The following is a 27,271-nucleotide window of genomic DNA, read 5'->3' as shown; positions in this document are numbered from 1 at the left end:
TTGCCAGCTAACACTCATAGGGTATAAGGATCATATAATGATGTGTCGTTTTTTTTCTCTCAAAGACTCATTTGCTGAGAAACAGCAGACTGTTTTTGCTCGGTCTTGCCTTTTTAATTACCCCTCTACCTAGCCAACATCATATTGGTAGGCGTCAGTAGTCGGTTTATTTCCCTCATTCTTTGTGCCCTGGGATAGGGTGCCTCCTGCCCAACTGGGGAAATTCAAGGCATAGACCTCAAAGGCTTCGTGTTTCAGACAGAACCCTATTTAAGTATATCATTTCCTAAGGGCAGGGCATTTAACACCTGAAAACTAATTTTCCTTTGGTTTTTACTTTTTTTCTTTTTACAACTTACTTTTCCCAAATGTATGTGTTTATTCTTGTATCTTGAAATTAATGAATTACAACTTGTATCATTTTCATGTGCAGTGATAAGTTCAGTTACATTTTTTCTTACACATTTAAAAAAATAACTTTATTGAGACGTAATTCACATACCATACAATTCACTCATTTAAATTGTAAGGCGAATGTTTTTCAGTATATTAGAGGATTGTGACACCATCAATACAATCTAGTTTTAGAGCATTTTCATCCTCTCCTCCCAAAAAGAAAGCCCTGTATCCACTGAGTCACTCATCCTCCTCTCATTCCTCTGCCCCAGCCCCGGGCAACCACTAATCTACTTTCTCTCTGTATAGATTTGCCTATTCTGGAATGTGATATTATTATAGGTATATAGGTTTTTGTCCATGATTCCTGGTTATAACTCCCATAGCTCTTGTTATTTCCTAAGTGACTAAAATAAGCTTGTATTTTGTTAAAGTATTTATCCTTGGTTCCTGAAGTAGCTTCCAAACAGCTTCAGAGTGATAAAGGTGAAAGACAGTCTTTCGTTATAATGTTGGGGTGCTTTAGGCCCCAGAAGCAGGCCTGTGGCACTCCTTTCACCTGCTGCTTTTTCTCCCCGAGGGAGGCCATAGAAACTAAAAATATACTCTAATATTCCCCCACTGTTCTGTCTTGGAACCGGCCATAAAGAAATTCTCTGACCTACCTTGTCTGATTGTAGGTCACAAGACACCCACTTCAGGAGTCCTGCCTCACACGCACAGGAAGGAATCCTGCACAGAGAGACCAAGAAGAATCTGAACAAACAGGCCTGGCTGGGTTTCCCCACTCAGTCTGTTGGTATTAGATCATACCCTTTTTGTCTGATCACATATCTACGTGGTTATCTATGCTTCAGTCATGTGTATCCAAAGAAGTCTCCATAAAAGGCCCAAGATAATGGGGTACAGAGAGCTTCTGGATAGCTGAACATGTGGAGACTCCTGGAGGGTGGGATGCCTGGGGAGGGTATGGAAACTCCGTATCCCATCCTACACCTTGACTTGTGCAACTCTTAATCCACATCCTATGTTATATTCTTTGAAAAAAACAGTAGATGTAAGTAAGTATTTCCCTGAGTTCTTAGAAATTTATTGAACCAAAGGAGGGGGTCATGAGATCTCCAGTTTCTAGCTGGTTGGCCAGAAGTACAAGTAAGACAACTGGGGGCTTGCTATTACATCGGAAATAGGGGGCAGCCTTGTGGGATTGAGCTCTTGACCTGTGGTATCTGATGCCATCTCCAGGTAGGTAGCAGCAGACTTGAATTGCTTATTGGTAGGGAGAATTCCTCATACATTTAGTCACAGAAATCTTCTGTGTTGATTGTTGTGTGAGAGCAGAGGAATAGACTCATAATGTCTTTTGCATCTGCTTCTTTTTACTGAGCATAATGTTTTCAGGGTTCCTCCAGGTGGAGCATGCGCCAGCACTTCTTAGTTTTCATTGCAGAATGCTATTATATTCTATAGATATAACATGTTTTGCTTATCCATTCATCAGTGATAGACATTTGAGTTGTTTCTACTATTTGACTTTTACCAATAATGCTGCTATGGGCATTTGTGTACAAGTTGTTTGTGGACGTACATTTTCATTTATCTTGATTATATATCTAGGAGTGGAATTGCTGAGTTATGTGGTAACTTTATGTGTTTATTGGCTATTAGTATATCTTATTTGGAGAAATGTCTATTCAAATCCTTTGCCTACTTTTTGATGGAGTTGTTTTTTTTTTTACTGTTGCATTATAAGAGTTCTTTATATATTCTGTATGTAAGTTCCTTATCAGATAATTGCAAATATTTTCTCCCATCTATATCATTTCTTTCTTAATAAGTTATTTGAAGCACAGAAGTTTTTTATTTTTTATTTTTTTTGCTTATTTTGAGACAGAGTCTCACTCTGTCAACCAGGCTGGAGTGTGGTGGTGTGATCTCAGCTCACTGCAACCTCTGCCTCTTGGGTTCAAGGAATTCTCCTGCCTCAGCCTCCCGAGCAGCTGGGACTACAGGCGTGTATGACCACGCCCAGCTAATTTTTGTATTTTTAGTAGAAATGGGGTTTTGCCATGTTGGCTAGGCTGGTCTCGAATTCCTGACCTCAAGTTATCCACCTGCCTCAGCCTCCTAAAATGCTGAGATTACAGGCGTGAGCTCCCGCTCCTGGCCAAGTTTTTTATTTTGATGAAATCCAATTTGTGGGTTTTATTTTGTTGTTTATACTGGTGGTGTCATAACTAAGAATCCATTGCTTGAACCAAGGTCACAGAGATTTACTTCATGGAAGTTATAAAACTTCTAAGTATCTTATAGTTTTATCTCTTACACTCAAGACTTTGATCAATTTTGAATTTTGTATATGACTGTGTGACTTCATTCTTCTTTACACGTGGAGCTCTAGTTGTCCCAGCACCTTCATTTGAAAAGACTGTTCTTTTCCTCACCGAATGGAGTTGGCACCCATTTAAGTAGAAATATTCTTTTAAACCAAGTTTGTCCAACCTCCAGCCCATGTGGCCCAGGACAGTTTTGAATGTGGCCCAACACAAGTTCGCAATCTTTGTTAAAACATTATGGATGTTTTTGCAATTTTTTTTTTGTAAGCTCATCAGTTGTCATTAGTGTTAGTGTATTTTATGTGTGGCCCAAGACAATTCTTCCAGTGTTGCCCGGGGAAGCCAAAATATTGGACATTCCTGTTTTAAACCAAAATTCAAAACACTTAGATATTTTGGACAGCTCAGAGGCGCTTTCAGAAAAAGCGTTTTAAACAATTGAACGTCTCTACCAAATAACATACTATTCTTAAAGTTGACTTAGTATCAGTTACAGAATTCTAAGTTGAATTTCAAGACCTAATGTTGACTGGCCTGCAGTTTTCCTTCTTCTTGTATTTAATATATTTTGTTTGTTTTTTATTTTTTTAGAGATAGGGTCTCGCTCTGTCACCCAGGCTGGAGTGGAGTGGCACGATCATAGCTCACTGAAGCCTGACCTCCTGGGCTCAGGCGATCCTTCCACCTCATCCTCCTGGGTAGCTGGGACTACAGACATGTGCCACCATACCCTGATAGCTTTTAAATTTTTTGTGGAGACGTGGTTTCACTACCAGGCTGGTCTCAAACTCCTGGCCTCAAACAGTCCTTAAGCCTTGGCATCCCAAAGTGCTAGGATTATAGGCATGAACCACTGTGCTTGGCTTTTAATATCTTCTTATGCCATTTTATGTAAGAGAGAAAGGTGAAGAATGGGTATTTACCAGAATTGGAAATTTGCGTTAGTGTTGGCTCTGTGGGTCTGTCAGAGTGTGGACAGCAAACAGCTGTCCTGGCTGTTCCTGGGTGGAGTTGGGGATGTTGAGCCATCTGCTGAAGGGCACCTCTTCCCATGAGTCATCTTAAAGAAAGTTTAAAAATCTCAGCTGGGCATGATGGCTCATGCCTATAATATCAGCACTTTGGGAGGCCGAGGCAGGCAGATCACAAGGTCAGGAGTTTGAGACCAGCCTGGCCAACATAGTGAAACCCTGTCTCTCCTAAAAATACAAAAATTCGCCAGGTGTGGTAGCACGCACCTGTAGTCCTAGCTACTCGGGAGGCTGAGGCAGGGGAATTGCTTGAACCCGGGATGGGGAGGTTGCAATGAGCCGAGATCACGCCACTGTACTCCAGCCTGGACTACAGAGCGAGACTCCATATCAAAAAAAAAAAATCTAGCTGTCCTGGCAGCTCTGCTGGGCAGCACTTAACTGTTTGTCAGATCCAGTGATTGTGGATAGCAAAATGTCATGATTTACTTAAACAGGATCATGTTGAAGGGGGCACTTTGGGAAGAACAGATGAAATTGGTGTTTTACAGTTGTCAGTTCGGTGCCTGTTAATTGGGCTGTTGCAGCAACTGAATACTGATGGTTAATGAGGTGATGCTATTGTTTTCTGGGAGAAACCCAACCCAGAGGCAATTGGGTGTTTAATGTTGCCTAGATAATGACATTAAAGGAAAAAAATGAGCATTTTCCTTTGAGCCTGAGAAATTTAAAAAAAAAAAAAAATAGCATAAAACGAAGCAACAGTAGTATTTTTGCTGTCAATGTTAGGGCTCCTTGTTTCCCTTAAATATATCAGTGGAAAAAGTTGGAGTGTAGTTGGAGGTAGGAAGAACTACTGAATTAACTTAAAACTTTTGATTTTTAAAGTAAAAACCCAGGAGTAAAAATTGCATTCCCTAATTATATCCAGAATATATTGCTTGTTTACCTTTAATTTGTAAGGAGCAAGTTTTTGTTTGTGTTGTTTGTTTTTAAAGAATATGTTCTGCTGTTTCCTCTTGCTGACCTATCTCTTCTCAGTGGAACAGGCCAGAGATGAATGCAGGACACTCTGAGCCCTCTCTCGGTGTCCCTAATGTGTATCCTGAGCATATTTGGGCCAAGAGGAAGGTTCCAATAAATAATATAGAAGATATTTTATGTAACAATTCACACTATGTTTCAGAGCTTGGATTTCCTTCGGGTAGGTGTGGACACGGGGTCTAGTTCCAACTTTACAACCCGGGCGCCTGCTTTGAGACAAATTCATGAGCAACCATGTAGGCCAGCAAGCACCTTTCTTCCCACAGGCAGCGTCCTTGTGAACTTTCCTCTTGGATCCTGACTCTGCTGCTAGTAGCCTGTGACCTTGGATGAAATGTAAGGGAATGGAACCTGAAGCTATCTGTAAAGTGAAAGAGCTGATGCCTGCCTTACAGGGAACCTCTGGGTTTATGCATGAGTCAGATGTGTGGAGTTACTCACCATGGAGGACCCAGGGCAGGCAGGCATTATTGAACTGCTCCATGTGCTCTTTTCAATCTTTGCAGGGCCCACCCACGTCTCCCTTGCTCAGACCTGGCTCCCCATGGCTTATGAAAGGGGGCTGAGTGCAGGAGGTGGTGGGTGGGACACTGGACATCCCTCTGTGGCTTTTCCTTACCCTTCCTAGTACCATGAGATTCTGGCTCTTCCCATCTCTGTTTCCGCCTGTGGGTCCTGCCACATGCAGTGCCTCCTCTTCCCTCCTTCCCATCCATGTCCTTTTACCCTGAGACGCACCCACGTGGATGGAGCCCATCCTTTCACAGGTCTGCTGGATATTCTGCGCCTCTAAAGTACTCAGTGTTTCCTCTGCAATCTTTTCTCTGTTGTTTTCCCTCTGCTCAAGGGTGAATTGAGAGTAAGGAAAGTATTTTTCTAATTTCTTTGTGTGTTCCGTAATATCGTAAGTACAGCAGGTACTCAGTAATTTCTGGACAGATTAGAAATGTTTTTCTTATTCTGCAATTAATCCTAATTCTAAATCCTTGTTGCCTTTTTTCTAATTGTTTTATATATATAATATGTAAATTTAAAGAACATGGTATATTTTATCATCTCAGCCCTTAAACTAGATTTTATTTTATTTATTTATTTTTTTTTGAGACAGAGCCTCACTCTGTTGCCAGGCTGGAATACAGTGGTGCAATCTCAGTTCACTGCAGCCTCCGCCTACCGGGTTCAAGCAGTTTTCCTGCCTCAGCCTCCCAAGTAGCTGGGTCTACAGGCATGCACCACCACACCCAACTAATTTTTGTATTTTTAGTAGAGATGTAGTTTCACCATGTTGGCCAGAATGGTCTCGATCTCCTGACCTCATAATCCACCCGCCTCGGCCTCCCAAAGTGCTGGGATTACAAGCGTGAGCCACTGAGTCTGGCCAAGATTTAAATTTTTAAGTGAAGATGGTAATATTTGCAACTGTACACTAACCTTCCTTGGGCTAGCACAGGCATCCTGTATTAGTCGGTGCAAGAGTGTGTGTGAGTTTCACACAGTCACGGCTCTGCTGTGTTCTCAGGCACATGAACTGGTGGCACTGAGCAGGTAGTATTCTTGTGAATGTATTTATAGGCCAGGGTCTTTCTCCTCAACAGTTAAGAGTTGAACAAGTTTTGTTTTTTTGTTTTTTGTTTTTTTCTAGTAGCTTTTTAAAAAAAATTATCCTTTCTCTAGAGCATCAGGATCTAGTAGCCTTGTCTTAAATGCTCATTTTTAAAATCTTTCTTTCTTTTCTTTTTTTTTTTTTTTTTTTATACAGGCAGTTGTGAAAAACTTCAGGACAAAAATGTTTCATTTAAGGACTTGTGCTGCTAAGTTGAGGCCGTTGACGGCTTCCCAGACTGTTAAGACATTTTCACAAAACAGACCAGCAGCAGCTAGGACATTTCAACAGATTCGGTGCTATTCTGCACCTGTTGCTGCTGAGCCCTTTCTCAGTGGGACTAGTTCGAACTATGTGGAGGAGATGTACTGTGCTTGGCTGGAAAACCCCAAAAGTGTACATAAGGTAAGGCTCGCAGGGCCGTGGGTCTACCTCATGTTGGTGCGTTGGCCTGTTCCTGACTGGTCACCAGGTAAGTGTGTGCGTCCTGAGGAGTCAGCGGGCAGGCAGGCAACTGAAGCGCCGTACCAACCACCACATCTGTATCGGACCCAGCATGGCCCCAGCAGAAGCCATGGTCCCTGGATTGGCGTCCAGCGGTAGACATTGCACTTAACTCTGCGAGGATGTGAAGAAGCATGTGTGTGACCCTCCAGAATCTCCGCAAGGGCTGCTTCAGGATGAAGCCTCTGAAGAAAGAAGAAAAAAAGAACGTGTGTGGAAAAGAGCAGGACCTTAGGAAGCTCCTCCATTCTGTCTGGAGAGGATACTTTCATATGTAACATGCCTTAGTCACCTCATGTAATTTCTGTATGAATGGCCTTTTAGATCATTATGTTCCTATTTTTTTCCTGTTTGTTTCTAACTTCTCTGTATTACATATAAGGGCATTTTCTAAACTTTTCACCACATGATTGCTGATGTAAGTCATGTCTTGTTTTTTTTGTTTGTTTTGTTTTTGTTTTTGTTTGTTTTGTTTTGTTTGAGACAGAGTCCCACTGTTGTCCAGGCTGGAGTGCAGTGGATCTCAGCTTGCTGCAACCTCCGCCTCCTGGGTTCAAGAGATTCTTGTGCCTCAGCCTCCCGAGTAGCTGGGACTACAGGCACACGTCACCGCGCCTGACTAGTTTTTGTATTTTTAGTAGAGATGGGATTTTACTCTCTTGGCCAGGCTGGTCTCGAACCCCTGGCCTTAAGTGGTCCACCCATCTTGGCCTCCCAAAGTACTGGGATTACAGGCATAATCCACCATGCCTGGCCAAGTCATGCCTTGTGACAGAATTCCTTTATTCTATTTTGAGCCAGTGAATATTTATAGGTTTTGCTAACCATTCCTTGATTTTCAGGGAAAGCAGCCAGCCTCCTGAAGGAATTGGGAAAGCAGCATAGTATAGTAATAAGAGGGTGGGTCCCAGCGTTTCTGAGCTCCTGTGCCTCATCTGTAAGAGGTTGGGAGAATGAAAGGAGGCCGTGCCTAGCCAACATTGCTTATCTTCACTGTGAATTTGGCTTTTTTTCCTACTCTTGAATCTTGGGGGCTTATCGCCAAAAGGTAGTCTGCTTCCACTGGGCTCCTGTTAACAAGCTTTCCCTTTAAGTATTAGTGACACTTAGGAATTGTTTTTTTTAAATTTAGCTAGGTGTGGTGGCACATGCCTGCAGTTCCAGCTACTCCACAGGCCGAGGCGGGAGGATTGCTGAAGCCCAGAAATTCGAGGTTACGGTGTGCTATGATGGTGCCACTGTACTCCATCCTGGGCAACAGAGGGAGAGCCTGTCTCTAAAATTTAAAAAAAAAAAAAAAAAGGTGCAGGGGGGCGTATATTCCTGTGACTGCTGGGCCACCAGGTCCCATTTTTTCAGGAATGCCGCTTTGTCTCAGCCTTATTGCCCAGCAGTGGTGGGACTCTAACCCAATCCTTCCCCGTTTCCATGGCAACCTAGGAGCAGCATTGCTTCCTGGGCAAGGTGAGACCTGGTTTTCTGTAAGAAATCTGTAGTTTATTTCCCTAGTCTGTAAACAAATTACCCAAAAGAAGTGCTGTGTGAAACTGGCCCCTGCTTTTAATGTCATGGATGTTACTGAAGACTGTGGTTGCAGATTGTGGCAGATTTCACACACACACACACACACACACACACACACACACACACACACACACACACACACACACACACGACTATAGCTGTAGATTATATCTAGAATAAAACTGAGCCCTGAGGTTTCAGAATCAAGGACTGTTATGTGCACAGGCCTATTCTTTTACCTTCCTTTTCTCAAACATAACCTTTTCTTGGAACCAACCAAGTTGTTTTCAGTGATGTTAGGATTTGGAGTCAGTAGCTCCTAAATGACAGTGCCTAGTGTCTGAAAGGTGAAGAGCACCTGGCTGAGACTGCATGTCCTTGTGAAGGTTTGGTCCTCAATGATTCGTGGGTAAGAGGTGCACTCTGTGAGCGGTGTGGCCACAGTGCTGTGGACACTGGGCCTGCTGCCATCATAGCTGCTCCTGCTGGAAGCCTTTGAAGATGGTTTTTGTAGGGGCATGCTGGCTTTATGTCTTTATGCCTGTTTCTGTTGCCAGGAATCTCCAGGGGGCACCGTGTGGTACTCTCATGCATGCTCTACTCCTCCCTGCTTGTAGAGGGGAGGGGACAGGATGGTTAAATCAGTGGGCGTGCCCTCCAGCAATCCCGGTTGTCATCTGGCAGGGACTTCACTCCTCTGCCGTCCCAGACGACAAGGTGGGTCCTCTTTAAGTTGAATTAGGCCCAGTATGTGGTGTGTGCATGTTTTTCTTTCTTTTTCTTTTCCTTTTTTTTTTTTTTTTTTGATACGGAGTCTCACTCTGTCACTCAGGCTGGAGGGCAGTGGTGCGATCTCGGCTCACTGCAACCTCTGCCTCCCAGGCTCAAGTGATTCTCCTGCCTTTAGCCTCCTGAGTAGCTGAGATTACAGGCCTGTGCCACCACGCCTGGCTAATTTTTGTATTTTTAATAGAGACGGGATTTCACCATGTTAGTCAGGCTGGTCTTGAACTGCTGACCTCATGATCCACCTGCCTTGGCCTCCCAAAGTGCAGGCGTGAACCACAGAGCCTGGCTGTGTGCATGTTTTTCAAGGGAGATAATCCATAACTTCTGTCCAATTTTCAAAGCATCTGTCACCCATGAAAGGTTAGGATCCATAGCCTTAGAGCTATTTTACTTTATTTGTGCTCTTATTTTAGAACACATAGATTAAATAGAGATAATAATTGTTTAAATAGAGATAATACAATTAGAAGTGCTGTAGGATTTAGATAGATCATCTATCTCATCTTCTGCTTAAACATCAGAAATGTCCTGAGGTCAGATTCCGTACTTATTTTCGGAGAGCTTAACGGGGCCTGCAAGGACTAAACTCATATACAGCAGAAAAGGAACAAACTCAACATCTTCCCCTCCTGCCCTTTGGCACACTTTCCCATTGTTATTTTTATTTTTATTTATTTTATTTATTTATTTGTTTTTTTTGAGACGGAGTCTCACTCAGCCCAGCCTGTACTCACGCCCAGACTGGAGTACAGTGAGGTGATGTCTGCTCACTGCAACCTCCACCTCCTGTTTCAAGTGATTCTCGTGCCTCAGTCTCCCGAGTAGCCGAGATTACAGATACATGCCACCACACCGGGCTAATTTTTGTATTTTAGTAGAGACGGGGTTTCACCATGTTGGCCAGGCTGGTCTCAAACTCCTGACCTCAATCAGTCTGCCCACCTCTGCCTCCCAAAGTACTGGGATTATAGGTGCGAGCCACTGCACCCAGCCCCATTGTTACTTTTACATCTGTGTTACAGTGTTTCTAAGCATACATAGCAGTAGAGAGAAGAGTAGATGATAAACCTTGTGAGGAGACTGGTCACACAGCTTCAACAGCTGTCCACCTTTTGCAGGTATTTTAAAAATCTGTTCCTTACCCCAGTGACTTTTTTATTTGTTGGTTTGTTTGGGGTTTGAGGAGTAGACACTGGAGTATTTTAAGGCAAATTCCAGACCTGTGTCATTTCTGGCATATATGCATCAGTGTAACTAACTGATAAGTAAATGTTTTCATAACCACGCCCAACAAACTTTAACAGGCTAATCCTCTAATATAATTTTTTCTCAGTCTATGTTTAAATATTTACTCTTCTCTTAAAGCTGTCCTTTTACATTTGTTTTGTTTTGTTTTTTAATTTTTATTTTACTTATTTTTTTACATTTGGTTTTATACTTTATAATTGGTTGTTGTAGTCCTTATTTTTAATTTAATTTATTTTTTAATTTAAAACTTTTTAACATAAGTAGGAGTCATGCCTGTAATCCTTACACTTTGGGAGGCTCCAACCTGGGCAACATGGCGAGACCTTGTCTCTATTAAAAATAAAATAGAAAATGTTTTAAAAAATAAAAAAATGTAAATAGAGACGGAGTCTCTCTATGTTAACCAGACTGGTCTTGAACTCCTGGGCTCAAGCAATCCTCCCACCTTGGCCTCCCAAAGTTCTGGGATTACAGACGTGAGCCACCACACCCAGCCTCTTAAAAAAAACTTTTACTCTTAAAATGCTTAACTGTTATGAAAATTATATTTGTGGTAAAATATTTTAGCAAATCAGAGCTGCAAGTACCTTTTTTACCCTAAACCCACTCCCCAGAGCAGTATCTGGTTAACTAGCTGACCTGGGTCTGTCTCTGTGGTGGGACCATCTGCCATCTCCCTTTTGTTCCTACCTTTGGTTCTATCCTAGACTTTTGTCTCTGTTATAGTCTGGCATTTGTGTTCCTCACTGATCCCTCTTAAGAAGCTTCAGCAGTGGCCTGGGCTGTCAGCATATGAAGCCTTCCTCATTAGGGTCTCAGCACGTTTGAGGTCACATCAAATGGTGACATCTTACCTTTATTTGTGTCTTTAAGACACAGTCAGAGCTAAGTTATCCTTGTTAATAATGTTTAAGACAAACAGGTAATTAAGAACTGCTAAGCCCCCATGAGTCTGGGTGTTGGTCTCATTTTGTTTTGTAGGGACAGGTGCCCACTTATAGCCATAGCATAATGTTAAGTTCCTTGTAATACATCTGCCAGGTTCTGGCCCTGCTGAGGAAGAGCCAGGATTAGGTCCTGAGGGAGTGGAAGGAGCTGGGGCCTGTTCTTCTCCCAACAGTGCCTACAGCGGCTGCCTTGAGGGCGCCATCATTGGCCCTGCTTTTCTTCTAGGCCCTCTTAGCCATTTGGCTTTCCCACAGCTTGCTTTGTACCTCCGGGCTCTTCCCCTGCTCTATGCCTTCCTCTGCCCTGCCCATCTCCCTAAAGCCTGCCTCCCTGTTCTTGTTAACTGATGCCCATTTCTTTTTTCTTTTGTTTTTTTGAGATGAGTCTCGCTCAGTCTGGAGTACAGTGGCGCAATCTCGGCTCACTGCAACCTCCGCTTCCTGGGTTCAAGCAATTCTGGTACCTCAGTCTCTCAGCTAGCTGGAATTACAGACGTGCGCCATCACGCCTGGCTAATTTTTGTGTTTTCAGTAAAGATGGGGTTTTACCATGTTGTCCAGGCTGGTCTTAAACTCCCGACCTCAGGTGATCCGCCCGCCTAGGCCTCCTGAGGTGCTGGGATTATGGGTGTGAGCCACCATGCCTGATGCCCATTTCTTGATGGTTTTTTCTTCTTGTACTTTTCACATGTCAGCTCCTAAAGTGTGTACATGTGGTCGCTGCAGGAGGGAGGGGCTCTATGTGTTCAGATTACAGGTGCAGGCTGTTGGCCCGCTGCTAAGTCTGGCCTCGCTGCTCATCTGTCGACACCGTTCTGTTTCCTCCTTCCATGCTTATGAAACACAGTACTGGTATTTTCTATGAGTGAAATTAAGTGGAGGAAAAGCACAGATACACACGCTGTCCCATTATGGGGTGATATCGGCCTTTTCAACTCTGCAATGTTGAAACTGCCTTGGCCTCACTTTGAAAAATAGGACTGTGGTACCCACAGTTCTGTCCTGGCTTGGGGCTCCTCCCTTGGCAGGAGCCCTGCTCCAATTTACCCTCCTAGCTGCTGCATGTGCAGTGAAGGGGCTTCCCACAGTGGGTATGTGGAAGTATGACGTACTCATAAGGAGAGCTGATGTGTTCACGTGACAAGGAACAGCTGTGTTGAAAAATCTGCAGAACACTTTGGTGCCACTCAAGTTATTTATTTCTGGGAGTAATTCACAAGGCATTTTAGGCAATGCCAGTTGGGCGGTTGGAATACATTTTGAGTATTTTAATCTTTTATGTAATTGATTTATGAATGACTTATCAGAAATACATGTAGTCAAGGCTGGGCGCGGTGGCTCAAGCCTGTAATCCCAGCACTTTGGGAGGCCGAGACGGGCGGATCACGAGGTCAGGAGATCGAGACCATCCTGGCTAACGCGGTGAAACCCCGCCTCTACTAAAAAATACAAAAAACTAGCTGGGCGATGTGGCGGGCGCCTGTAGTCCCAGCTGTACCGGAGGCTGAGGCAGGAGAATGGCGAAAACCTGGGAGGCGGAGCTTGCAGTGAGCTGAGATCTGGCCACTGCACTCCAGCCCGGGTGACAGAGCAAGACTCCGTCTCAAAAAAAAAAAAAGATATACATGTAGTCATTCCTTGGTGTCTGTAGGGGATTGGTTCCAGGGCACACTGAGGATACCAAAATCCAAGGATGCTCATGTCCCTTCTATAAAATGAAATATAAACTATGCACGTTCTCCCGTATACTTTAAATCATCTCTAGATTACTTGTAATACCTAATACAAGGTAAATGCTATGCAAATAGTTGTTATACTTCATTGTTGTGGCAGCAGTCCCCAACTCTTGGCACTAGGGACCAGTTTCGTGGAAGACAGTTTTTCCATGGACTGAGGGATCAGGGGAGGATGGCTTCACAGTGAAACTGTTCCACCTCACATCATCAGGCATTAGTTAGATTCTCGTAAGGAGTGAACCTAGATCCCTTGCATGCGCAGCTCACAATCCTGTTGGCTCTCCTGTGAGAATCTAATGCCCCCACTGATGTGACAGGAGGCGGAGCTCAGGTGGTAATGCTCCCTTGCCGCTCACTTCCTGCTGTGCAGCCCAGTTCCAAACAGGCCACTGACTAGTACTGGTCCATGGCCCGGGGGCTGGGGATCCGTGGTTTAGAGAATAATAACAGGAAAAAAAAAGTATACATGTTCAGTACAGACGGTTTTTTTCCAACTGTTTTCAATCCACGTTTGGTTGAATCCATGGATGCAGAACCCATAGATATGGAGGGCTGACTGTATACATAAACTGCATGGTCTACGTAAATGGGGTTTCAGTGACAAGCTTTGAAGTTACCCCTTGATGATTTTTTGTTTTTGAAGATTCAGGAGGTACATGTGTGGGTTTGTAACATGGGTAGGTTAAGTAATGGTGGGAACTGGGCTTCTAGTATACCCGTCACCCAGATAATGAACGTTGTACCCAATAAGCAATTTTTCAACCCTCATTCTTCTCCCACCCTCCCCCCGCCACTTGCTAATCTTTAACTTCACGTGTTAAGAGCAATCTCAGCACTTGTGGCTTTTTATGTTAAATCAGCTAAACTGACTGCGCCTTCTCCAACTTTAGCACAGTATTTCACTCTTAAGCAGTTTGCATTTATGGTTTATTTAGGGTGATAAAATTATAACCTCTTTGAAACAACAGGAAGCATGAAGCAGCACCCTCTCTTGTGTGGTAGTTTGCAGCTCATGACAGCTGTGTTCGAAGACTGTGCTGAGTGGCGGCTGCAAGCAGTCTTGCCCTGTCATCCTAGCCGGATGATTAAATAAGTTTGAACAACAGTTAAAATTCTACCTCTCTCTTCTCTCTCTGTCCCCCCCGCCACCCCCTTCTCTCTTTCCTTTGTCTCTCCTTTCTCACTCTCCCCGCCGGCCCTTAAAAATGAAAAAAACAAAAAACAGTTAAAATTCTAATAGAACCTACTGAGCTTCTGAAGGGAAGTACATTATGCTGTGCTGTGAAGGAGCCCAACAGGGGCTCACAGTCACTCAGCAGGGTGATGGACGCAGACTTCAGGGCCAGGAGCCAGATGCAGCAAGAAAAGAGCAAAAGTTTGGGTTATGAAGTAAATGGAGAGGTTCCAAGATCAAACCAAGAGGTGTTTGTTGATTTTGTTATGTGCTGTGGGAGCGTGGACCCCTCAGCAGGTAGAAGGAGAGCAAGTTTGAGGATGTGGTGCAGGAGGAGTTGGGATCCCCAAGAGCAGGAGGGACTGAGGCCAGGACAGCAGGCATACAAGGTCACTGAGGCTGGTGGGAGGAGAGAGGCTACTCCACATGAGGATCACTGCATCTTTTGGAGCTTTTCTTTTTGAGATAGGGTCTCCTTTACCCATACTGGAGTGCAGTGGCACCATGATAGCAGCCTCAAACTTCTGGGCTCAAGTGATCCACTCCCCCACCACTCCTCCACGCCTCAGCTTCCTGAATAGCTGGGACTACAGGTGCACACCACCATGCCTGACTAATATTTTAACTTTTTTGTAGAGACAGGGTCTTGTTTTTTTGCCCAGGCTGATCTCAAACTCCTGGCTTCAAGCTGTCCCCCTGCCTCGGCCTCCCAAAGTGCTGGGATTAAAAGCGTGAGCCACTGTGCCTGGTGGATGTTTTTTTGTTTTTTTGAGACAGACTCTCTCTGTTTCGCCCAGGCTAGAGTGCAATGGCATGATCTCGGCTCACTGCAACCTCCACCTCCCAGGTTCAAGTGATTATCCTGCCTCAGCCTCCCGAGTAGCTGGGACCACAGGAGTGTGCCACCACGCCCGGCTAATTTTTTGTATTTTTAGTAGAGATGGGGTTTTGCCATGTTAGCCAGGATGGTCTCAATCTCCTGACCTCATGATCTGCCTGGTGGATGTTTTTAATGATTATCCTTTTGTACTGTACTTAAAGCAAAAAAAAAAAAAAAATTTTTAATTTAATGTCAGAAATTAAAGGAAAAGGGAGAGAGATCAAAAATACCCTAATGGGGCCAGGCACAGTGGCTCACGCCTGTAATCCCAGCATTTTGGAAGCCCAAGGCAGGCAGATCACGAGGTCAGGAGATCGAGACCATCCTGGCTAAGATGGTGAAACCCCGTCTCTACTAAAAATACAAAAAATAGCCGGGCGTGGTGACGCATGCCTATAGTCCCAGCTACTTGGGAGGCTGAGGCAGGAGAATGGCGTGAACCCGGGAGGCATAGCTTGTAGTGAGCAAAGATTGAGCATTCCAGCCTGGGTGACAGAGCGAGACTCCGTGTCAAAAAAAAAAAAAACCTTAATGGGAAAGTAGACTCCAAGAGTGAAAAGGAGCAAATTGTTCCAGTGAGTTCCATTCTGTAGCACAGGTGTCCACAGGTGCTTGCCTTTGAGGAAATGAAAGAGCCATACTTTGTAAGTCAGAGGCAGCTCAGCTTCCCCGCACAGTCTGAAGCTGGGTGGCAGTGAGAAATTACTGAAAGGTTAGTGCCAGTTTTTCAGATGAAGTCATGTTATTAAAAAATAATCTGTTTAGTCTCTGGGTTACTGTTCTCTGGCTCCCCTCCCCATCCAAGACTCCCTTGGAGGGAGGTTTGAGGGCTTTGGGATTCTCATATCTCTTCACGTCCATGAATGGATCGTGAGGTGAGGAGATAGCTTTTAGAACCCTCTCTTTGAGTGGTCACTCACGTGGTATTCGGTCTGAAACCCTGTAGCAGGTGCTTTGCATAGCTGAACGGGGGTTCCCCCAAATAGGGTTGCATAATTATTGAGGACAGATGAGGCAGGCCTCAACCAGATGACCACAGGTGACCCCAGACTGTGGGTCTTCCCCACCTCCCTTGAGAGTTGCAATTCTGAGAGTTGATAACATGTGCCATTGTGTGCAGATCTGGGTAGTTTTAAGTGTTCCCATTTCCTGAGGGATGTCAGAAAGACTGTGAGAAAGTGATCACAGTATCTTGGATATCATCTTTTCATGCAGTGAAAAGTCTGGTTTCCATGAATGTTTGTATAACAAACCATCCCAAAACTTGGCACCAGTGTAGCATGTCTCATGACTTTGTGGGTTGGCTAGGTTTCCCCACTCCTCCCACTGCCAGCTCCCGTGGAGCTGAGGCTCACACCAGGCTAGAAGTTATGAAGGCCTCTGATGTGTCTGGCAGTTTGTGCTGGCTGTTCACTGGGCCCTGCCATCCTCCAGTAGACCAGAGCAATTCCTGCACAAAAAGTCCCAGAGTAGCTCCAGACAGGGAAAGGAAAGGCTGTGGGGCCTTTGAGGCCTAGGTCCAGACCATACACTGCTACTGCCCACCCCATTACCTTGGTTAGAGCAAGTCACAGACAGCCCTTAGGGACATCCGTCTGGGGAGAGGAGAAGGCGTGGCCACTGGACAGCCCTCCACAGCCCTTTTCATAATGACCCTGATAGAGCAGCCACCTTTAATCTAGTGCAGAGTCCCAGCAAATATCATTCTGATATCAGTAGATTCCATACGGCAGAGCTGTAGGAGCTGTTCTTTGCTAATCTTGGAAGTTTATTGATGTTTTATTTACATACCTGTACAGAGAGAAGATAAGAGAGATTGTTTAGAAATATTCTGTCACCTTTAATGACTAAGCATTGCTATAATGGAGCATGTGGTTTCCTTAATTGAAGAATACCTAAATAGAAGCCCATTCTTAACTGGCTTCAGTATCAACAGTCTGTAGTGGCAGGTCAGCAGGCCTGGATGGCAGTGCCTTACCTTGTTTTTGCTTCATAGGCAGAATGGTGGTAGGTGGTACTCTGGCCTAGGCAAGGTCTGAGCAAGGCCTGCATTGATGGAAAGTGCAGAGTCCAGCTCTACCATCTGCACATTTTCTTTGGAGACTTGTGCTTAGCCCAACAGCAGAAATCATTTGCTGAGGGCTCGGAGGTGGGCATTCCATCCGCAGGTCTCCCCAATAGGGAGTACCCTGTTTGGACGTTCAGGGCAGTCACACATACGGGTTTTAAATCTTATTCAGGAAAGGCTCTGGCCCACACATTTAGGGCCATTTCCTGGGCAGCATTGGAAGGAGTGGCAGAGGTCATGCAGGCCTGCCCTGTCTTGTGTGCAGGAAAGGAATGAGTTGTTGGTCTATACACTGAGGCCGGGATGGGAGGCCTGCCCCTTACAGCAGCGCCGGGTGAACTCCAGGCAGGCTGGTCACATGGTGCCCAGCAGCTGACTTTTTATCAGTTTGGCTGGTTTAGAAATACGCCCGTGTTCCTTGGTTACGTGGTGCCCTGTAGTTCATATTTATAGCAATTAAAAAGCATAGTTAGTGTCAGAACTTAATAAGTGAGGTGGTGTGGATAGCGCTGGGCCTCATCAACTTATCAGCTAAGTGATGGCCTTTGAGCCTGAGTGTGGCTCCATGCAGCAAGGAGACCAGAGCCTGCCCCACCCGCGCCCCGCATTATTTAGACAAGGTGGCAGTAACGTGGTGACCAAGGTTAGCTGTGTGTGGGCAGGACTTGTTCTGTGGCTGAGGTGGAGTGTGGAGTAGGGAGGGCAGCTGTAGGAGTGGCATCTGTAGGGGCTATGGATAGATGATGGGAAGTGGTCTCATCAGTCCAGAGCCACCCATAGTCATAGAGCTTGGGCTAAGTTGTAACACTCTCCTCATGTTCCTCATCAGCTTCTTGAACAAATGCAAGTATATATGCAAGGACTTTATAAAATTTTTTTTTTTTTTGAGACGGAGTCTCACTGGAGTGCAGTGGCGCGATCTCGGCCCACTGCAACCTCCGACTCCCTGATTCAAGCTATTCTCCTGCCTCAGCCTCCCGAGTAACTGGGATTACAGGCACGCGCCACCATGTCCAGCTAATTTTTGTATTTCTGGTAGAGATGGGGTTTCACCATGTTGGCCAGGATGGTCTCAATCTCCTGACCTCGTGATCCTCCTGCCTCGGCCTCCCAGAGTGCTGGGATTACAGGCATGAGCCACCACACCCGGCCAGACTTTATAAATTTTAAAAAGCTGTGCAAATGCAGGGCCATCGTCTTAAATAGCCTGTGTTTGAGACTTATGGACAAGAAAACAGGCCAGAGAACTGAAGCAACTTCCCAAATCCTCATGCAGCCCATGGGAGGCAGACCTAGGGCCTGGGGACCCAGGAGGTGGCCACAGTCAGTCCTGCTGCTCTATGAGTGGGCACTGGGGCTGTAGAGCACTGTCCTGCATGACGATGGGTGTCAACTACTGCTGGGGGAAGGGATGTCAGATGGTATATTTGCCACCCTCAGAAGTAGGAAGCCCTACCTATTGGAAACCTCACAACCGAGGATTTGCCGGGAGCTTGGCCCTCGAGACTCCCAACTGCTGACTCAGGAAGGGCAGAGTCTGCTGCGTGTAGCTGCTGATGTGTGGGAACAGACAAGTGCTCCTTGGTTAGCAGAGTGGCACCTGCTGAGGTCAGCACCTCTGCACAGTGAGGGGCACCCTTGGACTCAGACACTCCCAGGGTGGAACCTTGTACTTGTCAGGCTGTTCCCCCAGAAAGGAGGCTGAATACCATTGGAATTTAATTTGGTAAAGGTTGGGTGAGCAGCTGCCACATGCAGAGAGCATTGAGGTGTTTCCAGCCTTTCAAGAGCTTCCTTTGAAGAAAGAGCACTGGTCACTGTGAGGAAAGTACATTGTGGTTGAATAGAATTCTGAGTTTGTGGGAGCTTGGGTAGCAGTGACTTTTGACTTGGAAAACTGAGCTTCATTTATTACAGCTAAGTGCCTTTAGTTACCTAAAATTAAATAGGAGGTCTGGTTTCATTTCATCCAGAATGTAAAAATTATTTACTGCTGAAATCTATCATGTTTAAGTCATCTCAGCAACAAGTTGATGATCAAACCCGCTCATGGGAAGTTGGTGGTGGGTGGGGTCGGGGGGCACACAAGCTCCCTGCCTGCGAACCACCCCTCCCTCCGATGCCATTTGGTGGCAAAGGTCAGCCACTACCCTGGTCAGGTGCTTCCTCCTCTTGAGGGTGGTTAGTGGTTTTCTCCTTAATCTCTCGTGTTCTTTTTCACTCACCTGCAGCCTGGTTCCAGCTCACCTGCCCAGCCTGGTTTCTTTTTTTTTTTCTTTCTTTTTTTTTTTTTTTTTTTTTTTGAGACAGAGTCTCGCTGTGTCTCCCAGTCTGGAGTGCAGTGGCGCGATCTTGGCTCGCTGCAAGCTCCGCCTCCCGGGTTCACGCCATTCTCCTGCCTCAGCCTCCCAAGTAGCTGGGACTACAGGCGCCGCCACCACACCTGTCTAATTTTTTGTATTTTTAGTAGAGACAGAGTTTCACCGTGTTAGCCAGCATGGTCTCGATCTCCTGACCTCGTGATCCGCCTGCCTCGGCCTCCCAAAGTGCTGGGATTACAGGCGTGAGCCACCACGCCCAGCCCAGCCTGGTTTCTTAACCATCTGTATACCCTGCATGTGGCAGTACCGTGAGTCTCAGCACGTGGTGGACGGGCACTGGCCAGGTGCTCCCGCTGTCTGTTCTCTTTGGCCAAATGTCTTCTCTCTCCTTCTCAGTCTCCTCAGGCCTTACCCTGCCTTTAGGGCTCAGACCATGGACCCCTCCTCAGAGCAGCCTTGCTTTCCTCTCCCACCCCGCTTGTCTTACTCTTCGTTTCTCAGCACTTGGATCCATTCTTTGAATTTACACGTTTACTGGTTTTTCTTATTCTTGTTGAGAGTAAGAATCTCATTTTAGTCATCTTCCTGTTCACAAATCTTATAGTATGCCACATATAGTTAATAGATATTTGTTGAATTGAATGAGAATTATTGGATTTTTAGAAATAATGGCATTCATGGGCCCAGCATGGTGCCTCACGCCTGTATCCCAGCTACCGGGGAGGCTGAGGCAAGAGAATCACTTGAAACTGGAATGGGGGTTGGGGGGTGGTTGCAGTGAGGCGAGATCACACCACTGCACTCCAGCCTGGGCGATAGAGCCAGACTGTGTCTCAAAAAAAAAAAAAAAGGTATTCATTTTTTGACATGGTACATCCTTCACACATCTGACACTCTTAGGAAAATGTTTATGTGTGGTAAGAACTTCATCAGAATCCCATAGCCCCTTGTAGGGCTCAGAAGTTGGCCTTCTGGAAGTGAGTACTTTCCTTCACCGTTCCCCTGGCCCAGGACCCCTCACTCCTTCTGGCTCACCTTTTCTGGCAGCTTCCTGCCCCTTGAATGTCATTTACAGCCTTGCCCACTTACCTTAACATTTTAACATTTTTTCCCTTATCAGTGACATTGTCATTGAATGGCCAGATAATTAACTGTCTGTGACTGTATATTTGAGGCAAGGCAAGGGGACAGATATTTTCCTTACGTTATTAGTTGTGCAACAGAAGCCAATTAAGAGATTGGAGAGGTGAATAACACTAGTGATGGGTTGCAACTTGGGTGTGGAGCTGGGCACACCCGCGTACGTCACTGTGACTCAGAAGTCCATGTCACTGCCCTGAGCCAAGTACTAAAGTAAGACCCAAATACCACACTTACTTCATAAAGAAGCCAAAGTCTGACTGCCTCCATTTCTCATGAGTGAAAAACTATTTCTGTTATAGGAAACTTTTGTCTTCAGTGTTTTTGATGGTAGCAGGCTATTAGATTGTGTATTCTTAAGTCTGATTTTCCCCATTACTGTGCTTTCTCCTTTTCACTTCTGCTTTGTCACTTGGAATGTTTCTAGAAGTAGAAGTCACTGCCCCTGCCCACATCAGACTGCAGTTCCGGGACATCCAGGCAACAGCAAGGGATAATTAGGAATAAATTTGGCTGGAAGAAAGGGAGAATGCAGCTTAGGCAACTTAAACCAACAGGCTTATTTTTCTCACTTAGTTAAGAGAGCTGAGGTTGCCTGACTCAGCTCAGGTTCTCAGTGAGCCATCAGCCACCAGGTGCCACCTTCCAGTGAGTGGGCTTCTATCCCTTCCAGGTGTCTCTTCATGCTCCATGGGAATTAGATGGGACATGCTTTGGCTCTCACTTCCAGAAGCTTTCTCTTCGTTTCGAAGGGGCTTCCCTTTGCGCTGGCTGGTCAGTGACTCAGCCTAGTCTCGATTTATGCCCCAGGATGGGGACAGACAGCAGGGGAGAGATCTCAGGTTGAGATGAGTATACAGTAAGGGCTGGGAGTATCAGAAGGGGAAACCCTCTCCCAGATAGTGACAAAGCTAAGCGACCATGTGAAGGGAGAGGACAAACATCCCATGGAAAGAAGGGTAGCTGCCAGGCCTGGGGGAAGGAAGGAGCATGGTGCCGGGGCATGGGAGCAGGTGGACAGGGAGGGCTCTGCAGGTCCCCTGGAACCTAAAGCCAGGGGTCATGGAAGTCAGATCCAGATTCAGGTGTTCAGAGGATGAGGCAGGGGTGGGTGGTTTGCGCTGGAGAAGAGGTATCTCCTTGGGGAGTGGAAGATGTTGGAGAGATGCAGGGTTGCAGGACAACAGGGAGGTGGAAAGAGAGTGGGGGATGGACTGTGGCATCTGGCCCCCTGCCAGGAAGGAAGTGGCCCCACTGGTGACTCATACAGGGAGGGGTGGGGCCATTGGGTGGCTGGGAGCTCTGGTACTTGGGCAGGTCTGGCTTCCTGCTGCCACATCTGTTGGGAGGTGAAGCCCGTAGGCCAAAAAATGACCTTCATTTTCAAAGCCTTTTTGAATAAATAAACTTTTTTGAGGTTTAACTTACATACATTAAAATTCACTTGTTTTAAGTGTTTAGTGCAGTAGGTTTTGCCAAATGTATGCAATCACTACACTCGATATAAAACATTCTATCACTCAAATTCAAAAACCTTTCAGTATACCTCCAGGTCTTGGTGCAAAGAGGGCTTGCTGTTGTTGGGTGTGCAGGCTCACCCAGTCCTGGAGACAGAATGGGCTCTTTGTCTGAAGGTGGGGCAGGGTGCTCCCCCAGTGGTGTGGGAACTGAGCCGACCAGAGAGTGAATGGGATGCATGGTGTAAGATGAATAAGGGAAAGGCTGCAGAAGTTGCATTCCCAGCATTTTCCTTCCCGGGGATTCCCAGCAGCCCAGCAGTACCGGTATGAACCAGTTTTTTTCTGCCCGCCTCCAGCATGCGCTGAATTTCCGTCTGTGCAGTTGTCCTCAGCCAATTGAAAATCACCTGGAGTTTTATTCCAAGCACAAAAGAAGGTCAGAGAGAGGAGGCCCGATGATCATGATCGCCCTCTTTCCAGGGCCTAGGCTGGAAGGAGTCCTGCAGCCTTTGTGCTCTCAGGACCAGAGAGCTGACTTTGTGGAAATTCCTTTCATTTTATTGTTGAGCCCAGAAGCTCCCAGCTCTCTTTGACAAGGTTAAGCTAGGATAAGAGGCACTATTACTAGAGTGACCAGAGTTCTTTATATAAGTGTTGCTCTGCTATTGCTCAGTTAACCTTATTAATACCCTGCGTGGTGACTGCTGTGTATAAATTCTGCCAGTGGGAATATGATTGACATTCCAGTTGTTCCAAGTAAGTTAGAAAAGCCCACAGAGAGCCTCAGTAAAAGTTAGCTATACCTATCACTGCTGCTATTATTTTTTTTTTTAATTTTTTACTGTTTTAATTGTTATTCAAAGCTAATTTTATTGAAAAGAAGTAAACTTGTGATTTTGCTGTGACTTTTGGCTCTGGATTCAAAAGTGGATATTGTCCCCTAGGATAAAGGAGGCTGTTTATACAGCTGGAGACACTCTTGATCCAAGGTCTTGCTCTTGGGTGACTTGGGTGACTTTGCCCTGTGTTTCTGGAAACTTAATGGGTTTTATGAAGTAGAAGAAAGACAGTATGTTTTAAGGGTTTAATAAAGTTTGGGTTGTGCTGCTCTCTTGTACTTACTGGGGTTGAGGATCATGCCCTATCTGTGAACCTTGTTGTGGCCCCAGGGAACTAAGTAAGTGTCCACAGCTAGACTTGGGGTGCGGGTCACATGGTGTGAGGATAGACATTCTAACACTGGAGCAAGTTTGGGTTAAAGAAAACTTTGGACTATGTTTTTTGTAGGGTTTTTTTTTTTTTTTTGGATGGAGTCTCACTCTGTCACCAAGCTGGAGTGCAGTGGCGTGATCTCAGCTCATTGCAACATCCGACTCCCTGGTTCAAGTGATTGTCCTGCCTCAGCCTCCCGGGTAGGTGGGATTACAGGCACGCATCACCATGCCCAGCTAATTTTTGTATTTTTAGTAGAGACAGGGTTTCATCATTTTGGCCAGGATGGTCTCGATCTCCTAACCTCGTGATCCATCCGCCTCGGCCTCCCAAAGTGCTGGGATTACAAGCGTGAGCCACCCCACCTGGTCTTTTTCTCTTTTTTTTCTTTTTTCTTTTTTTTGGAAACAGGGTCTCGCACTGTTGCCCAGGCTGGAATACCATGGCGCAATCTCAGCTCACTGCAACCTCTGCCTCCCGGGTTCAAGTGATTCTCATGCCCCAGCCTCCCAAGTAGCTGGGACTGCTGGCCTGTGCCACCACACCCAGCTAATTTTTGTATTTTTAATAGAGACGGAGTTTCACCATGTTGGCCAGGCTGGTCTCAAACTCCTGACCTCAGGTGACCCGCCCACCTTGGCCTCCCAAAGTGCTGGAATTACAGGATTACCCTGCGCCCGGCCTGATTAGGTTTTACGTGACAGTGGCAGCTTGCTGTTGGTTCTTGCTGTGCAGGAGTGGGATACAGCCAGACTGAACTCCTGCCCAGTTACCTGCTGTATTCGAGGGGCTTCTCCTTTTAGGTCAGATCCTCAGTTATTGGAGGCCTGGGTAGAGGCCAAGAAGTGCAGTCATTGGTCATCCCTGTTTTCACAATGAGGATAGATGTCCAATGCGTGTGGTCCCCAGTCATCTCTGCTTCTAGAATGTAGGGAGCTGTCTGCCCTGCTGGAAAAGGTCCGTGAAGTCAGAAGTACCTGAGGGTGTCCAGTGTGTTTGTGCACAGCCACCTTTTAGATCCCTGTGTCCTTGACAGAACCAGTCATGGACTGAGTGGGAGGCAGCCTTTACTTTGCCTAGGGAGTTGATGCTGAGACATCCTCTGTTTTATGTCGTAAGAGTAAGTCAGTTTTTTTCTCTGGTGGAAATACTGCCTTTTCTCATGTTGGAGAACACTAAGTTTTTGTGAGAACCAATTTAATGGAGGAAGATTGAGAGAATCTCTTTGGAGATTCCAAACTCTGGGTTACTTTAGCAAACATTTTGATAGCATCTGTTGAAAAAGAAAGTTTAGGCCCAGCATGGTGGCTCATGCCTATAAACCTAGCACTTTGGGAGGCTAAGACGAGCAGATCACTTGAGCTCAGGAGTTCAAGAACAGCCTGGGCAACATGGTGAAACCTCATCTCCACAAAAAATATTTAATAAAAAAATTAACCGTGAGTGGTGGTGCATGCCCGTGGTCCCAGCTACTCAGGAGGCGAAGCAGGAGAATCACTTGAGTCCTGGAGGTGGGGGTTACAGTGAGCCGAGATCATGCCACTCCAGCCTGAGCAGCAGAGCCAGACCCTGTCTCAAAAAATAAAAAAGAAAGAAAAGGAAAGTTTGCAGCCTTTTTTCATGTTCCTGATTGTTGGGTTACATTTGTATAAGATGCTTCTATAATAGGTTTTGTGGGAGGTGCCAGAAGAGAACCCCACATCTCACTTCTACATCAGCCAATACAACAGAAATTCACCAGAAAGGTAAAAACAGTAAAACCTCAAATAGTTTGATTTGTAAAAACATTTTAAAGGCTGGGTGCAGTGGCTCACGCATGTAATCCCAGCACTTTGGGAGGCCGAGGCGGGTGGATCACGAGGTCAGGAGTTCGAGACCAGCCTGGCCAACACAGTGAAACCCCGTCTCTACTAAAATACAAAAATTAGCTGGGCATAGTGGCGGACGCCTGTAATCCCAGCTACTCGGGAGGCTGAGGCAGAAGAATCGCTTGAACCTGGGAGGCAGAGGTTTCAGTGAGCTGAGATTACACCACTGCACTCTAGCCTGGGCAACAGAGCTGGACTCTGTCTCAAAAAAAAAAAAAAAAAATTAAATGTAATTCACGTAACATAAATGTCATTATTTGGCCTGATCCTGGTGACTCACAACTGGATTCCCATCACTTTGAGAGACTGAATCAGAAGGATTACTTGAGGCTGGGAGTTTGAGACCAGCCTGGGCAACAGAGCAGGAACCTGTTTCTTTAAAAAAAAAAAAAAAAAAAGTCATTTTTACATGTACCATTCCGTGGAGTATTGTTTTGTTTTTAACAGATGGGATCTTGCTGTATTGACCAGGCCAGCCTTGAATTCCTAGGCTTAAGTGATCCTCCTGATTCTGCTTCCCAAGTGCCTGGGACTACAGGCGCATGCCACTGCACCCAGCTACAGTGGTTTTTAGTATATTCACAATACTGTGCAGTTACATCTCTGGTGGTGGTTTTCTTTAAATTATTTTTTCTGAATGCCAAAAAAAAATGCTTATTATAGAATGTTTTAAAGATTCTACAAGAAAGAAAAAGGAAAGGAAAAAAAAAAGTATTTCACAAAATTCCCTTCAAAAACAGATTTCACTGAGAGACCAGACTCCCCTTCATGAGGCAGATGGTCCAGGCCTGCGCGTTATCATTGTGTGTTTTCTAGTTTGTGTCTAGCAGCAGTATATAGCAGTGCTCTTGGTATTAGGACCATCTGAGTGATGTACATCTATGCCCTAGCCAGCATTATAAAAGAACCTGTCTGAAAAAACCAGAAGACCTTAAGGACCAGCATACTGGATTCTGTAGCCATCTCTACCTTCTTATCTCTAGACCCAGACAGACCCATTTGATATCCACCCATATCCCAGACAAGGAGCACATCTGGGTGGCATCTTGTTAGAAGGAGAATGCAAAGATCTCATAAAGTTTTGCCTTTGCCTCTCCAAGTTTTTCAAGACAGTCTTATCAGAGTTTATTGATGGAAGAATTTTAGAGGCTAGAAAATGTATTGCAGGAAAGAAAAACAATGTTTTTATTTTTTTAAAACTGGTGTTTTGCCAGGCGCGGTGGCTCACGCCTGTAATCCCAACACTTTGGGAGGCCAGGGCGAGTGGATCACTTGAGGTCGAGAGTTTGAGACCAGCCTGGTCAACAAAACCCCGTCTCTACTAAAAATACAAAAATTAGCCAAGCCTGGTGGCATGCACCTGTTATCCCAGCTACTCAGGAGGCTGAGGCAGGAGAATCACTTGAACCCGGGAGGTGGAGGTTGCAGTGAGCTGAGATCATGCCACCACACTCCAGCCTGGGCAACAGAGCGAGACTTCATCTCAAAAAAAAATTAAAATAAAATAAAATAAATAAGCTGGTGTTTAATCGTGCTTTTCTTTTCTTTTTGCAATGAACTTTTGTGAAGTCTTAGTATGTCTGATCTCTTAAATATTTTAAAAACTTGCATCTTTGTATGAGGTGAATAAACTATTACAGTTCACAGTATCTCTGCAGATTGTAAATCAAATAATTCAGACGTGAACTAGCCAAAAATAGTAGGAATATAAGTGAATTATAGTTTTTCTAAGGAAATTCAAACTGATACTAACACCTGACTTTTGTGAAGTACTTGTGAAGTATTAGACTGCATGCTAATGCCTTTAACTAGGGTAGTCTTTACAGCATACCTATGAAGAATGTATATCTTTCTCTCCTCATAGATGAGAAAACAACACAGAAAGGTAACTCACTAAGAGCTTACCTCTTGAATTTGAATTTTTGTCACCAACACAGAGATCAGATTTGAATTTCCATCTCTGACCCCACACCTTGAGCTCTGAGCTCCTGAGTGCCCCCTGAAGTAGCAATGAGATTATTTCTCTGTGCGGTCAATGCTGCCTCTTACA

General features: G+C 45.3%; 1 protein-coding gene across 16 annotated transcripts in view; it reads left to right on the top strand.

The window, feature by feature from the left end:
* OGDH (oxoglutarate dehydrogenase) overlaps window positions 1–27,271 on the top strand; it is a 94,763-nt gene that overhangs the window by 9,155 nt on the left and 58,337 nt on the right. For 8 of the 16 annotated variants that reach the window (XM_074035095.1, XM_065542018.1, XM_065542020.1 and 5 more), the window contains exon 2: window positions 6,507–6,755. In XM_074035095.1, the coding sequence (XP_073891196.1) occupies window positions 6,534–6,755 (222 nt within the window). In that variant the 5' untranslated portion in view covers window positions 6,507–6,533. Of the gene's footprint in view, window positions 1–1,076; window positions 1,196–5,013; window positions 5,084–6,506; window positions 6,756–27,271 lie in introns of those variants that run through there. The other 8 variants (XM_074035091.1, XM_065542014.1, XM_074035090.1 and 5 more) reach the window with 4 other exon arrangements.

This window comes from Macaca fascicularis, chromosome 3 (assembly GCF_037993035.2).
Source record: "Macaca fascicularis isolate 582-1 chromosome 3, T2T-MFA8v1.1".
Lineage (NCBI taxonomy): Eukaryota > Metazoa > Chordata > Mammalia > Primates > Cercopithecidae > Macaca > Macaca fascicularis.
This window is presented reverse-complemented; position numbering and strand designations above follow the sequence as displayed.